Here is a 15,851-nt window from a genome sequence, read left to right on the forward strand (position 1 = left end):
ATAAGCCTTTTATCTGTTCCATGTTTAACATCTTCGTCCCATCTCTGCTCATTTATTTACATCTCTGGCAGATGGACAACCTGTTTCTCATCCACAAGTCGCAGGAGAATGTTATCTTTGTCGTGCAGGAAGGAAGAAAACAGGCAGAAATATTGCGTTTAAATAAATCCTGTGTGGTGAGAATCTCCTCCAAACTCTGAAGGAGAGAGATTTAATGAAGCTGGAGGTTTGTGGCTCCTGACATTTGGAATCCAGAGTGTGTGCAAAGATAAGTTTTCCTTGTTGTAGCCAAGTGTGTGTGTTAGCGTCGCCTGGGGTCTATCGAGTTACAGCCCGCTGCTGCGGAGAGCTGCGCTAACTTGGATGTCGTGATACTCGCTGGTGCGAGATTTAATTCGACTGGCAAACAAAAGCTGGGGCGAAACCACAGATGGTCCCATCTATCCAAAGGGAAATCTTGTCAGGGGCAACACTCCAATAATGTGTGTGTGTGTGTGTGTGTGTGTGTGTGTGTGTGTGTGTGTGTGTGTGTGTGTGTGTGTGTGTGTGTGTGTGTGTGTGTGTGTGTGTGTGTGTGAGAGAGACAATGTCTGTTTCAGAGCATCAGAAAACTGAAACAGTCTGCGACAAAAGTGATTCACTGCTCTTTTTCAGAGGTGAACAACAAAAACACTCCAACTGATGTGAAGATAATATCAATAAAAACAATGTTTATGACACCACAATGTCCAACTCTTGATATAACTCGCCTTATTTGGCTTATTCGGTTGCGCAAACTGTCTCCAAAGTCTTCAGCGTCTTCAGTTATGTTGTTTTTGGATTATTTTGGGTGAACCTTTAATGTTCGATAAATCAGAGAACATTCTCACATTTGCTTTATTGACTCTTCTGATATACTTTGTCACTCTGAATTACACTGAGTTGACACACACACACACACACACACACACACACACACACACACACACACACACACACACACAGTATTGACCTGGAGGTGGGAGCCATAAACTCTGAGCTGATGGATCGTGCAGTAGGCGGCTCGGCCTTGTCGCAGGTGATTTTCACGCGCCGCGACGTTCTGCAGTGGTTGATCAATATCCAGGACCAGACAGCTTCTGCATATTCATCACAGCTGGAAAAACATCAGCAGTGGCATGTTCCGCCAAGAAATATGTAAAAGGCTGACGTCTGTATGTGGTGATAGAAATACGAGCACCGACTCTGCGTTCCTCCTGAAGTTTGCGAGTGGATGGAGGATCGAGTGGAAGCGCTGAAGCCTCAAACTTGTGTTTGTGTTGTTTTGTTGTTTTTGTTTCCACCAGCTACAGTGTGGTGACGTGCAACAGCTCACATTGTTGAGTCATGGAATGCGTTTTGTGACGTGCAGAAGTGTATAGTGAGGCTGAGATAGGGGGCATTGCTTCTGATCGAGCTGAAGGGCAAAGTAGGCTAATAAATTAATCCATTACATTCTACCTTTGATTAAAGAGAGGGAGGAGAGAGGGGGAGAGAAAGAGAGAGAGACAGAGAGAGGGGGAGAGAGAGACACAGAGAGAGAGAGAGAGAGAGAGAGAGAGAGAGAGAGAGAGAGAGAGAGAGAGAGAGCGTTGGCTGAACCGCAACCATCCAGAGACACGTGCACCCTGGCGGCTGCGGACGTGATAGAGAGCGAGGCACGATCCTGGCGATATACTGAGGGTCCCGAGCGCGTGTCAGGTCTCTCGGCTCTGACGACAAAACTCACGCGCAAGCAGAAAAGAAGGACAGGCGCTCACGACTCCGCCGCGCGCCTCTGCCGCGCGCCTCTGCCGCGCCATGCCGCTCCTGGTCGCTCCCCGACTTGGATGAAGTTTCGCGCGGCGAGACAATGAAGACGACGCGGAAATGTCGCGCGCTGCTCTCCGTGAGTCTGAACCTGGTGGCGCTCTTCTTCTCCACCACCGCCTTCATCACCACCTACTGGTGCGAGGGCACCCAGCGCGTCCCCAAGCCCAACTGCAGCAAGCAGCGGCGCCACAACTGCATCGACTACGGCGTGAACGAGACGGACCAGAACAAGGTCCACTACAGCTGGGAGACCGGGGACGACCGCTTCCTCTTCCGCCGCTTCCACACCGGCATCTGGTACTCCTGCGAGGAGAACATCCATGAGGCAGGTGGGCTCACCACTCCGAGAACCTCTGACTTTAAACTCAGCACTCACACTAAATATCAGTCTCAGTAAGTTTAACGACGGTTTAGTTGGTTGGTTTACGGCCCTTTACGCGCACATCTCAGACAAAACTGTTCCAGCTTGGACACGATGTTGGTTCCTGTTTTGCTTCGTTAAAGCTGTTCTGATGAACACTCATTATGAACTGTAACAAAGTTCTTTGGCACCGTGATGTCCAGTTTCTGAGCCTTTTCCTCCTCCAGAAACCAGTTTTCTTTTCTTCGAATCAAGCTCAAACCTTCCTGTCATAAATTATTTACATGAATGAATAATTTCGAGTGTAAAGGGACACATTTCCTCAATCGTCACAAAAGTTGAATTCTTGTCAATTTCACTTTTCTGATAGAATGATGTTAGCGTCAGTACAAGTGTTGATTAATTAGATGGCTGAGATCAATGATTGCAGTCAGTTTTTCCAGTTAGCTGCTTAATTGTTAACAGGACTGACGCCTTAGCGCCCCCTTCAGGAGGCAGCAGTATCGGCGCTGTGGTTAGAGATCGGTCACCTTAGCGCCAGTCTGACCTCCGAGAAGCTGAAGGCGTGTCCAGCTGCTCACCCGGTGCTGAAATGGCTGAGGTGACGGCCCCCAGCGAGGGGCCACAGAGGTCATGACGAACGTTGGCTGAGAAGTAAAAATGCACATCAGAGAGCTTTTCTCACAACTCTTCCTGTCATTTGTTTTCCATCGGTAATTTAAAGCTCCTGAAACTCGGGCCGATGTTTTCGCTCTTTAGTCTAGCGGGCGCACGACTTCCTACCCTCTCGTGATCGTTACCGCCCAGATCGAATCAGCGTGGCAGCAGCCCTTGAATATTCCCGATCGATTCTTTTCATTGATGGGAAAGTTTGGTGCATTTCCCCCCCCCCGCCAGCTTAATTACAAAATTAGTCCCAACGAACGTTTCTGAGCGGAGCCTCGTTTGCAGTCGTTCACCCTGATCGTTGGGGACGTGGTGACGCACACACCCACGAACACCAGGAGTTTGGGTGGAGCTACCCTCGTGCTACAGGCAGCAGCTGGATCACAGCTTCTGTGCTGGGCAGCGGCTTCTTTCAGCCCCTATGTTCAGGTCAGGCTGATTGATGTGCTACAACTTTACTGCTCCTATTCAGCCTTGATTCATTCATCTGGCGAGCGGCTCCAGGTCTCCCTGTGGTGCCGCCAGCTGAGCGAAACACCTTGAATTCATCTGGAAAGATGAGGGGAGAAGCGTAGAACGGCCCCTTTCTCTCTCAGCGCGGCTCCGGCCCGAGCAGCCGTTTTAACCGAGTCCGTTCCCGCAGCTCTGAAGCCACCTGCCGGAGGTTAAAACAGGCCGCGAAGATACGCTGTCATGGTCACTCCGCCGAGGCTTACTGACTTCATTACGTGACTGTAATCTGGCTCAGGCAGCAGAAAGACTCAGCAGATCATCAGTGTTGCACTGGAAGGAGCCTCAGCTCTCCCTTCAAACCTCGTCGCTCTGTTTAAGTCAAGGATGAAGTCACAGGACTCTAACAGTGATGGAAGGTCTTCAGAGTTAGATGTTCCAAACTGGGAGCCGTGTGAACGATGCAGACAGGCTATCAGAGGATGCTCACCTTAAGTTTAGTTCCACAAATCCATTCGTACTCATTACGGCTGCAATTAGCCCCGAACGACACCGGATGGCTGATTAAAGACGCCGCGGGGCCGCCAGGCTGAGGGGATGATGAGGGAGGGCTGGGACCTTCACCCTTAAAATAAAGGAAAATGACATTTCAAAACCCTCGAAGTCTGATTACAATCAACCAGTTTCATTTAGATTTGAGAGCTTGATAAGTTTTTGGATAAAAGGGTATTTTGAAGGAACTTTTCCTCACCTGGGGGGGGGGCATCATTGCCGTGGTCGGGTCATAGCCAAAGCCGCTGGCTCTTTAATTACATTTTACATTGGTGGCCATCATCAGCGTCTCATTAGCCGGGGACGTTCTCACATTCTCATGAACACGCTCATCGTCCCCCTCCCTGGTTTTAACCTTGGGAACCAAAAATAACCCCTGGGTTTCTCTTCACCCAGGTCTACGTCCGTCACCGGGAAGGACCAGAAAAGGAGGTTGTTTTCCGTTGTCGCTCGTTTTATTTGAGTTGGACGAGAATCTGGGAGACGTGGCTGCAGCAGATGGTCAAAGATCAGGGAGCAGGACAGAAACAACAGGTGGCAGAAAACCAGTCAATCCTCACTGATTAATGTCAGAGCTATGATCATTTAGCTGTTCGCTGCCTCCAGTAATGCAGACTATCAGGTGGGAAACAAGTTATTCAATAAATGCAGCCAAAGCTCCGTGTTTCCCTCCAGAAACCAGTGAATGACAGAACGAATGTGCCTAATGAGCAAGTCGTTTACCTCAGATCATTAAAGCGCTTTGTTAGGTCCTGACAGCAGACTTTGAAACAGAGCACGGTCCGTGGGCTCTACGTCTGGGTTCTGGGGGGCTAACAGCAGCACAGCAGCAAGGCGAGAGGCTGAATCCAATTCCAGGGAAGTGAACCCATGAGGCCACACATCACATGACCGCTGGCGTGTTACCTCGAGGCTTTGACGCGACCTCCATCTATATGCCTGCTGCACTCAAGGTGGACACACAGGCTTCAGGAAGCAGCAGGCTTCCCTGTGGACATTCGTTTATTCGGTGATGAATCCTCAGAATTCAGGCCGATGCGTGTTGAGGGAGCCGCACGATGCACGTTGGGCCGTTTGAAGGATTCCATTTGTCATTCCTGTCCGCGTTCTCCCGGGATTCCACGTTCCTGGTTTCTCTTGAGAAGCTGCTTTTATGAACCGATCGGTCAAACGGAATGAATAAATGTGTAAATTTAACATCATTGTGCTGCTGGCTGTTTTAACTCCAATGATAGACATTTTTAATCTCACTCTTTAACACAACGCACTCATTTGTAAATGGAGTAGACTACTATTAGGTATTATTATATAATATTTTATATTGCAGTTACAAGAATTGATGACAGCAAGAGTCACTTTTTGTATATCCTAGCTGGTCTGCTGCAGAATAAATCCACATAATTGTATAAAAATGGAAACATAATGTAAATACCTGTGCGAACACAGCGCATAAGCGCCCTCTAGCGACCGCTTGGACGTATTGTCTGCAGGTGTAGCATTTGCTAATTAGCATTACAATCGTTAAATAGAAAGAAAAGATCATTTCATTTGCACTCATCTGAGCGTGTGGTAAAATCCAACATTCAGTGTCACTTTTATTAAATAAATCCACGCATTGCGCAACATTCTAGCGTCCGCTCCTATGGAATAATGCCCATCGGGACTCGCCGCAGCACTACTTTCTCAGCGGTTCTTTTATGTCAGAGCACTGACGTAGCTGCCAACCCCATGTTTTATGAGCTTGTTTTCCTATTTTGGCACACTGACACTAATGCTTGTTTTATCCTCTTGTCTCCTCGTTTTGCGTTTCCATCCTCCTCCTCCTCCTCCTTTTCGTCATTAATCATTCTTTCCACCTCTCCCTCCTCTCATTCCACCATCTACTTACTTCCTAGCTCATTTCACCTTGTGTTTTTCACCTTTCTACATCTCTTTTCCTCTCTTCATCCCTCTGTACCCTCCCTCCTCCTCTCCACCCCCCAGGTGAGAATTGCCGGAGCTTCATTGATCTCGCCCCGGCGTCGGAGAGAGGTGAGTAATGACCGTCATTAGGAATTGCTGCTGCGCCCGACCTGTTTGTCAGCCTCATGGAAGAACATGGAAGTACGACGTGCAGACACACACGTGCACGCACACACACACACTTCTCAGCTATGTGCTGGAGAAAATGTGTACCTGTCATTGTTTGATTCACTTGTTCTGGTTCTGAAGAGTAAACAGCACAGACCTGGATCAGGGCCAGAACAGATTAGCTGAAAGGCTCCAGGAGACACAAGAAAAGCAAACCCCCCCCTTCACACCCAACTTCCCACTGAGGGGGCCACCAAGATCCGAAGTCAGATGTTGAAACGTAAATGGGGCAGGAAGCAGGAAACAGGAGTCAGAGAATTCTGGCTGTTGCTTCCTCGATTTAAAGGAAACTTTAGGCGAATGCAAGCGTGTTTTCATATCAGCTCAGAACTTCAGCTCAGGCTTTGTCCTGGAAACCAGAATTTATGATTTGTGTCTTAAACGCGATAGAAAAAGTGTATTTATAGGCCTTGTGCAGAGCCGGTCGTTCTTAATTGAAGTGCTTTAATGGTTTAATCTGTTAATACCATCTGGAGGCGGAGCAGCGTTGTTACAGGGAGCAGAGCGCCGCGCTGCCCAGTAAAGAAGGTTTTCAACCGTCTTCCTTCTTCAGAAGTGCTGTAAATAAATTATAAATCTAATATTTTTAGTATCATTACCTAGATGATTTGCTAGGCAGCCAATAGACGCTGACGTGTTTTTCATACCACCACTTTGTTATAAAGTTTTCATACATGGAGCAAATTCCGGATTAGGATGCACTGAATTATTGATTGAAGCACTGAAATAAAGCATTAATTAAAGTCTTCAGAAGTTACCTGAGTATATCAGAGTGGTTCTGATATGAGCAGTAAGCAGTTTCATCGGCTCTGGTGCCCCTCGGGCTCCTCCTGGGGACGCGTGTCATCAAATCTGCATCTCCTCGCAGACATTCTCTACAAGATCGGGTCACATTTACCAAAACTTGCACGCACACGCCGCTAGTAATTAAAGATGCGATTAATTGAGATGAGTCTCGCTCTGATGAGCAGCACCCGAGCTGTTATCAGTTCTGCCTGTTGAGTCCCTCAAGACCTGCTTTATTTACTGTCTGATGAGGTTCGGTCTCCTCCCGGATGCATATTTAATAAAAAAGGAGCTGAAAAGAAAATGATTTTGGTCAACAGTTGTGACTTTTCCTCGGGGGCATTTGAAAGCCTGAGATTTGATTCTGTGGCCCAATGAGGAAACGGTGTGGATGTGCAGAGCAACATTAATGAAATGTTTCATTTGAGGGATCCGTTTTGCTTCCTGCAGCTCCCTCTGGGGAGCAGCTCGCTGACGTTCTCTCACATTTGAGTCTGGATTTAACTTGGGTCACATCAGCGCTGTTGACAGCCATTTTCCCAGCCTCTTCAGGCTTCTGTCATCCACCAAACTGGTGTCCAGTTTGCCGTCTAACGTTTCCCCGTGAAAACCTCGTGAATAAATTCGGAATGTGCGGCTTGTTGAGCCCGTCCTTCCCTTTAAATCTGTCTGAATGAAATTTTGGACAGCCGAGAGGAGCAGAGCCGATAATCCTGTTTAACGCCGTTGTGATCGTCCCTGACTCGAGAGAAGCGGCTTCTCTTTTCGGAAATTATAAATGTGGCGGGGAGAGGGAGAGTGGGCCCCAAGGGCAGCATCGGTGGCAGGGTGACGTCTCCTCTCAGCTTTTAAAAATGTGCACATTTATGGAGGGTGAAGAAGCACAGCGGGGTTGTAAAAACCTGTTCAGCGTCCAGCAGAATGTCCTCTCTGATGGGTTTTTCCCACTCTTATATGACCGGAGGGCCTCTGCGGAGGTGATAAAGAGCCAATCAGTGCCTGTCAGTCAGGCACCCCCCCCCCCCTTCCCTCTTCCCTCAGTGGGTCATAATGGAGCAAATATTTCACCTGGATTTAAGGTGTTCCGCCTGCAAAGGAGATACGTAAAATCCAAACGTTCCTCCTGCAAATGAGAGGAAAACGAAGTAATGGAGTAAAGATTCTCCATCCCTGACCTGAGTTTGCGTCCGGAGGACATAAATAACCACAAAGATGGGAAGCTAATGGCAACACCCAGCGATTTAGCCGTTAATCTAATGAAAAAGCAGCCGACAACCTTTGGAGGGTTGTGTTGGAAGCAGCGGATGAGCCACAGAGGACACGAGAGGACTTTTCAGTGACTATTTGTCTTTGTTTCAGTCCTGCTGTGTGTCGTGTCTGCAGGCGTCTTGTGGTTGTCGGTGGTGTCGGAGGTGCTCTATATCCTGCTGCTGGTGGTCGGCTTCAGCCTCATGTGTCTCGAGCTTTTCCACTCCAGCAACGTCATCGACGGGCTGAAACTCAACGCTTTCGCCGCCGTCTTCACCGTCTTGTCCGGTAAGCCGGACAAAACTGTCCAACTCTGCGTCTTCGGGACCTTGCTGTGATGTTTGGTCACGCTCTGACTGTGATGCTGGTGGCGAGGGACCGACGGACGGGTCCTCCTGGGCCAGAGGTCACCCCCTGGACGACCTCGCTGTGCAGGGATTTGGTTTTCCCTTAACTCGTGTTAAACCTATTACACAAGCTGTTGGCTCTGTATCACCACACTCAACACTGCCCCCCTCCTTCCCACCTCTGCTCCTCCTCCTCGGACCTCTGAGAGGACGTTTTACACCAGTAACCCTCCTACTGAATAAGAGCAGAGGGTTTATCTCCTAATCCAGCCTCAGCTGATAACTCTTTTATGGTCACTGCTCAAGGCTACTGAGCAGCAGCCAAGCAGCACAATGCTAGTATCTCTTATATGTATTTCCATTTATCTGACGTATGGCACGCAATTCATGGTTTGTTTCCATCATCAGTCTCATATTCTTGTATTTTATTCCTTAATTATTATGACTGACAAAGCTAAATGGCCAATTATAATAGCTGAACGTGCTCAGATTTATAAACGGAGGTGATTTACTTTTGTGTTGTTGATTAGAGCCTTCAAACAACACATTAAATCAGCAAAATCAGCGTGTTAGCGACGGGAAACGCTGTCTTGCTGAGACAAGTTTCAGCTCACAGCTGCTTCGAACCCAGCAAATAAAAATCAGTCATTTTTACTTTATGTATAGAGGTTTTTTTATAACATATACGGGCAGTACTTCATTTTTTTCTTTAAAGTGCGTGCGTGTGTGTGTGTGTGTGTGTGTGTGTGTGTGTTGTAGGCCTTCTGGGTATGGTGGCCCACATGATGTACACTCAGGTGTTCCAGATCACCGTCAGTCTGGGTCCTGAGGACTGGAGGCCCCACAACTGGGACTATGGCTGGTCCTTCTGGTCAGTCTCACACACGTTCACAAACGTGCGCGCACACACATACACACGTTACACAAGGTACATCACCAAAAAAAATTCCAATGAAATTCCCGGGTTTAGTATTTCTGAGCGTGTCTTTTGGTTGCAGTACCCGCGGACAGACAGTAGGGGGTGCTCCTGCTCCTTCAGTTTACATGCGGCCTGTGTTACTGCTGTGAACAAAATACGGTCTACACTGTGTATCTGTGGGATTTATGTTGACTGGAATGCAGCTTGGCCTCCATAAATTCAAATTCCAGCCATAAATAATAACACATTTCTGTAGTAAAACCCATATCTGTCATTTCTGATCGTCTTATAAATCTTTCTAACGCGGTATTCTGAGTTTCGGATCAACTAAACCACCTCCCTCAAACTTTGCTGCTCAACTTTGGCCGTAAAAAGGCTGATTTCGAGGAATAAATCTCTGGAGTCGTAAAAGTTGGTCTCAAAACAAAAAAAAGACAGCATAAATCAAAAGTTCTTTTACCAGAATTGTCAGAGTTTACAGTTGTGTTTACAACCCAAACAGCAGCCGATAGAATAAATCCCATAATAACAGAAAATCAGTCCAACGGCATCAGGAAACACTGAGTCTTGGGTGCAGTGTTCTTCCAGATAAAGAGTGATGATGTCACGGCCTCGTTCAGTTTTGGGATGCTTCATGTTTTGGGATGTTTCCTTATTGGTGTTTGACTCTGGGACGTGTTAATCACCCCTATTTCCTTAAAACTGAGCTTTTTTTTCATTCTTACCCTGCTGTGAACTTTTGCTTTTTTGGCTCTAACTTTATTTAAAAAGCTCAGAGAGGAAGTTGAATGATGAAGCTCCTCCCCTCTTTATTGCTTACGTCATAAACTGACCCAGTGGTGTCAGGAAATGAACGCCACCATATTTCTGTGTCTCCGTACTGCCAGCATGGCCTGGGGCTCCTTCACCTGCTGCATGGCCGCCTCCGTCACCACCCTCAACTCCTACACCAAGACGGTGATCGAGTTCCGACACAAGCGGAAGCTGTTCGAGCAGGGCCTGCGCGAGGAGCAGAACTACCTGGACCAGGAGGCCTTCCACTACTTCCGGGACCGTTCCCTCCAGTCCATCTCCAGCGCCGTGGAGGTCTACCCCGGCCACAGCGGCACCAGAGTTGGGCTCGTGGTCGGAGGGCCCGTTCCCGGTCCGGGACCTGGTTTGCTTCCTGGTCCCGGACGGGGCAAGATGAGAGCGCCAGCCTCTGTCGACCCCGGGGAGAACACAGACTCACTGGGGGAGGAGCAATGCTGAACTGGTCCCACTGGGATGGATGGGCCGCGTTAAAAGAAAGCACAGCAGCACAAAAGTTCGCTCGGAAGCTCGTTAGCGTGAGCGCGTCAAGCAAAACACCGAAATTATACAAAATTCATTAGACTGTAGGATATGGATTTAACTGTGATGGAAAATAGAGTTTAAGCAGCACGTTTAAAGGTGAGTTTTAGCGTTAGTAGCAACGTTCTTAAAAAATAATGGGACTTTTCTGGAACAGCGACCTCTGTGGCCACATGTTGCAATTACAAGTAGCGCAAGAGTAGCACAAACAGTGATGTAGGTCACGAAGCAATAATGTCTGCTAACTTTACTGCACGCAGGTCCGGTTTTCAGTGGTGTTCTGCCGGTGGCCTTGTTCTGCCATAAGTGTGACGCTAAATGTGAAACGCCGAGAGTTTTTAAACGGATTTATCACGTCAGTTCTGCTTCTGTGCCAAGTGAAAGTCTCTCCGGCAGCACCGGTGTCTTCACGTAAAACTGGATGAGGCGATATCAACGCGGCGTAGCCTAGCTCACAAACCCCGCCCCCTTTACGATCACCTAAACATTAACCAGCAGGTTAATCATCTGAGCCTAAAAGTTCACTTAAAAGATCAGAAGAATCTCACATGTTTAGCATGAAATGCTAATGATGTCAAGGCAACATCAGCAGCGTTTAAAAGTTGAAACAACAACTTTGTAGTTTGATGTCTTATTAATATGCCAGACTTTAGTTAGAACTCTGTTTTAAGCGATAATTGGAGCACCAATCACCCCCCCCCCGCCCATAAAACCCATCTCACAGGAAGTATTTCTCTTTCAATGGCCTCTAAGTTCTACATTTGCACACATAGAAACACGTGACCAAAGGTTCCCATCAACCAGAGGTCAGAGGTCAACGTTAATGTGCCGCACCGTCGCAGTGTCCTTGAGCAAAGCGCTGAAAGGGAGAACGTTCCCCTCTGACCTCCCTGTAAATTACCTGCATGGACGTGCTGCACAGGCGTCTGTGGGGGGGGGGGGGGGGGGGGGGTGCACGCAGAGAACATTCATCCTTCATGACACTCGCTCAGGTGTTCGGAGCAGAACCCACAAATATTCGGGCTAAAATATTTCAGATGAGATGAAACTGCTGAGTAACTGGGCAACATCCACAATGGAGATGGGCTGAAATATGAGAATGACCAAAGACTGTGTGGTGGAAGCCCTGAAACGCCCTGAAACGCCACAGCTGCCCCCCCGACTGAGCACGGCGTGCGTTACGTAAGTGAACCGCAGGGATTAAGTTGTCGGACAGTTCCAGTAGGAACAGGAAGGTCTGTGGGGGGTGGTGATGTAATCCCAGTGCCCAAGTTTAAAGTGTTCATGCTGCCTGTCTGTAAACTGGTGGTTTATTTGTGAATCCTGTCTGCAGATGTAAACACGCTGTGTCTGAATGTATTTACTTACGTATATTTATCTATGTAATACACAACCTGTTTCCGGTCTCTTTTTTTCATGCGCTAATTTGTCCGGTCTGCTTCGTTAAAGTGAGTCACTCCAACATCATCGTTAACGTCGAGGTCTTAGTCAGCAGTTAATTGATCTATTTAACTGTCTTTTACCTGGTGAGGATCCAGTATTACACCTGTCTCGTGGTCGTGCTACCATCTCAAAAAGTCTCCCGGGACATCGCTTAAAAAAAAATCACGTTTTCACATCAGTTCTTCAGAAGTGACAAGAGATTTTATCTGTATCGTCTTCAATGTCCGTGCTAGGTGGTGCTAGCATATTAGCATGGTTGGCGTAGCTGAGGGTCCAGTTTGGAAAACGAGCCAGAGACGAGCTGATTGAGCTGAAACACGACTACCAACATGTTTCAGAAAGAACTCAGAGCTCCAAGAATGTTATTGTGGCTCATTTTGCTCTACAGGTGATGAAAGGACTCCGGAAGCTGTGACGGCAGGTAGATCAAAGAGCTTGATGACCAAACAAGGTGAGGCTGCAGGAATGTGGAGCTTTGTCGATGGATCATCGCAGCTGAGCGGTGTGGCTGCAGTACCGCAGACGGCCACTAGGAACAGGATGACTTCATACAAAGGTCAACTTACGATTGTTAAGTTGCTGCGTCGCTGTTTTATCGGTCACAGACTCAAAACACAATCTCATGCATTAACAGGTTAGAAGACAGAATATTAAAAACGGAATCTCATTATTTCAGCCAATTCTTGGTTTTAAAAAGTTTGCCACCAAGTCATCGAGGTAGAACAGACTCATATTTCTTGGAGAATACATTAGATGCATATTTCTGGACCTAATGGGGCTTGATGGGAGTAATTCCTCATCTCAAGGTGGACCTGCATTTTCCAGCCGCTGTAAACAGGTTTTCTACGTGACCTTCTCTATTAATAACAGAAAGAAACTGTGCTCGTGACACCAGCGCCCGCTGCTTTGAGGCTGAGGCGGCATCAAACACAGACGTCAGCGACTGCAGACGACATTCGCAGCTGGACACCCAAACATATCAGCACCAGCATGCAAAGATACACAAAGTGAAGCATAGTGGTGAGAACACTAACGCTAATTTAGAGTTTTATTAGCAATAGAAGAACAAGAGACACACTGTGGAAGTCATTGTATGGCAGCCTGAATTAGTCTTATCTGCCAGCATCCAGCAGCCACAGAAGCAATGAAACACTTTATTGCAGCCCTGTGACACATGATGTTGGATCCCAAAGGACGGTTCAAAGTCAGAGAAGCTTGTTGTTGAGTGGAGGAACTCGGCAACACCGGGGCTGGTTGTTATTGACGGCGGGAGAGCAGCTTCCACAGCTGTACGTCACCTTCAGATGAGCCACCGCTGCACATCTTCATCCTTTCACTTCCTGTCTGCAGCAACATACATGTGCACAGGTTCGTTTACCGGGTAGAAGGTTTAGTTCTGGACCCGGCTGAGCTCGGAGTCTTGCTGGCTCCGTAACTGGGCCGTTGCTCCGAGGTTGCATCAGCTGTTTTCCTGCTCTCGCTGTTGGATTATTAATCACACGGGACGAAGAAATGTCACAACAAGGAGGAGAACGGGGTTTTCAAGAGGTTTAAAAGAGAACCAAAACTGACTCAGATTCAGAAAGGAAGTTTTAATGAAGCACAGCTTTACAACACTTAAACATGCTGGGATTTAAAATCCGTCCGCAGTTGACGGGCAGCATAAAGTCTCCTGAGGCTTTGTATCAAATGTCAGTTAAATATCAGGGCCATCATGGCTGCAACACTCCCCCAGAGCTGAGGACTCGTCTCAGTGTTGATGGAGTCAGGCAGCAACAGCAGGTTTGCTCTTGTTAGGCTGGTCTGTTTCCATCTGGATCTGCTGGGACACGATCACAGCAGAACCCTGGCAAAGACCCCAAACTACGTTTGTTTTAATCCTAAACCCACCTTTCTTTTTTATATCAATCTTTTAAAGATAAATCGGTCACACGGAACCATAAGAGTTTTACTGACCCCTGGTGTCAGTACCTCGTCATTACACCCATCTCCAACACCGGTATATTGATTGATTTCAAGAATTCAAGAAAAATACACCTGCTGAAGGAACACTTCCGCCGGGGAACACACTAAAATGAGCCTGTCCCTCTTCAGTTGAGAGACCAACCTAAAACACATAAGAAGGGCTGGGAAAAAAAACAGCCAAATCAGCCCACAAACAGCATCTGACACGTTTTTGCCAGGAAAACTGGAGCAGTTAAACAGTTGGATGAGCTGGTCATTTGGTTTATGTCGAAATGGCTGAAAAACAGCCAAACCAGCGATGTCCCATTTTTCGATCTTCTCAGAGGATCCACTCCTCATCAGCAATGATGGATTCCACCTGGGTCAGCTGGAGGGGACCAGGTGAGGGGTTTTGAAAGTTTTTTCCCATTCATCAAAGTTTGTATTTGCTTCTTTGTGCGAGTCCTTTTTATAGATGCAGAGGGATGATGGTGGGCTGTAAAACCTCCTTCAGGGTGGCTTTAAGAGGTTAAAGAGCAGTCAGGAAGGATGTGCGCCTCAGGCTTTGAAAACTTAAACCAAATTAGCCAAAGTCAATAGACAGCAGACCTTCTTGTCCTATTATGGTTGGGTCCTCACCACTGCATGTTTGGAATTTAAATACCCCCCAAAAGTTCTAGCATCATGTTTGAAGCAGGCGGCCACATATATGACCCCGGAATGAGGTGGAAGAACCTTGATGTTTCATTAGATATCTGTTCTATTTTTAAGGCTGCTCAGCATCAAAGCACAGATGATGAGATGAAACAGTTTCCAGAGTGAATGTGTATTATTCTTTCCCTTTTTGAGGGGGATCTTATGCGGAATCATACACAAGTGAAGCAAGATGCATTTTAAATCGGCACAAATAATCAATTAAATTGGTTTGCAAGTAAATTAATGCTTCCAAATAGTCTGTTAAAATGAATTATCCACCATTTCCTCATTGACCCTAGATTGCGGTGTATTTATTACACATTTTAAATGATTTGAACCCCGTTCTGGGGGTATTTTGATGCATGTTTGGGGGCCACCAGTCCATCACTGCAGCTGTCTCACCAGCTCCTTGTCCTCATCACGGTCTGGAGCTTTGAGCATCTCTCTCTCAGGCTTCGGTTTGGGTTTGACGGCCACAGAGACCAGTTCTCTCCGGATCCTCTGCTCTCGCTGCCGCCTCAGCAGAGCCAGGACCTCCCTCCTCTGCTCGGCCATGGCCGCGTACCGCTGCCGCTCCTCCCGTCTCTGGCTGGCGGCAGTCGGCGGCTCCGGTGAGGAAGGTTTGGGGGCTGCCCGCTGCGGACGGGCCACCGGCAGCCTCTGTCGGATATCTGCCGACATCAGCCGACACTCCAGCGGCGGCAGGAGGAACACCGAGCTCCACAGCTGCCTGGCGTGGGACACTTCCGCCGGGGAAGAGCCGTCAAACACGATGAATGAGGCGGAAGAGTCCTCCGGCTCCACAGCAGCAGCCCCGCCAGACCACGAACGGTCCATCCGGTACTTTAATCACGGATGTTTCGGTATTTAGGCACATTTAAGGCGCAAGCAGTTGTCGTCTGCGTCTGTGGTCACCATGGACACAAAACGAGCTACGGCAAGCCCATGTGGACAAAAGCCACGGCCAAAAACCGAGCGATTTCCGGTTGTGTTGCGTAGCAGCACTCACGTCCATTAATTTATTTAAAAGGGCAAACTTTATGTAAAACAGTTAAGCACGACAAAGCAGATAGATAGATAGATAGATAGATAGATAGATAGATAGATGAAAAGTATTAGGAGACACAATGTATCCTGTGTAGTCTTT

At 47.7% G+C, this 15,851-nt stretch overlaps 2 protein-coding genes across 3 annotated transcripts; one reads left to right on the plus strand and one right to left on the minus strand.

Moving 5' to 3' along the window:
- The first annotated feature begins 1,617 nt into the window (after positions 1 to 1,617).
- Positions 1,618 to 11,565, plus strand: gsg1l (gsg1-like). 2 transcript variants are annotated; one of them, XM_003964971.2, is made up of 5 exons: positions 1,618 to 2,159; positions 5,843 to 5,890; positions 8,159 to 8,311; positions 9,130 to 9,241; positions 10,177 to 11,565. In XM_003964971.2, exons 1-5 carry the CDS (start codon positions 1,871 to 1,873, stop codon positions 10,538 to 10,540), a joined length of 966 nt encoding a protein of 321 aa, XP_003965020.2. In that variant the 5' UTR covers positions 1,618 to 1,870; the 3' UTR covers positions 10,541 to 11,565. The 2 variants fall into 2 exon arrangements, with proteins under 2 accessions (XP_003965020.2, XP_029692798.1); XM_029836938.1 differs by having other exon boundaries at positions 2,017 to 2,159; positions 5,755 to 5,890.
- Positions 11,566 to 13,645: 2,080 nt separating this feature from the next.
- On the minus strand, positions 13,646 to 15,631 carry hoatz (HOATZ cilia and flagella associated protein). The gene has a single exon (XM_011604310.2). The coding sequence runs from the start codon at positions 15,539 to 15,541 to the stop codon at positions 15,089 to 15,091; it is 453 nt and encodes a 150-aa protein (XP_011602612.1). The 5' UTR covers positions 15,542 to 15,631; the 3' UTR covers positions 13,646 to 15,088.
- Positions 15,632 to 15,851: the final 220 nt, after the last annotated feature.

Source organism: Takifugu rubripes, chromosome 5 (assembly GCF_901000725.2).
Source record: "Takifugu rubripes chromosome 5, fTakRub1.2, whole genome shotgun sequence".
Taxonomy (NCBI): Eukaryota; Metazoa; Chordata; class Actinopteri; order Tetraodontiformes; family Tetraodontidae; genus Takifugu; species Takifugu rubripes.

What these genes read in the sequence shown, in the direction of transcription:
- gsg1l (XM_003964971.2), top strand. Translation starts at nt 1,871, where the DNA reads ATGAAGACGACGCGGAAATGTCGCGCGCTGCTCTCCGTGAGTCTGAAC. An exon ending in GGAGAACATCCATGAGGCAG is followed by an intron (nt 2,160 to 5,842) that starts GTGGGCTCACCA and finishes TCCACCCCCCAG; the next exon opens with GTGAGAATTGCCGGAGCTTC. An exon ending in GACTATGGCTGGTCCTTCTG is followed by an intron (nt 9,242 to 10,176) that starts GTCAGTCTCACA and finishes CCGTACTGCCAG; the next exon opens with CATGGCCTGGGGCTCCTTCA.
- hoatz (XM_011604310.2), bottom strand. Translation starts at nt 15,541, where the DNA reads ATGGACCGTTCGTGGTCTGGCGGGGCTGCTGCTGTGGAGCCGGAGGAC.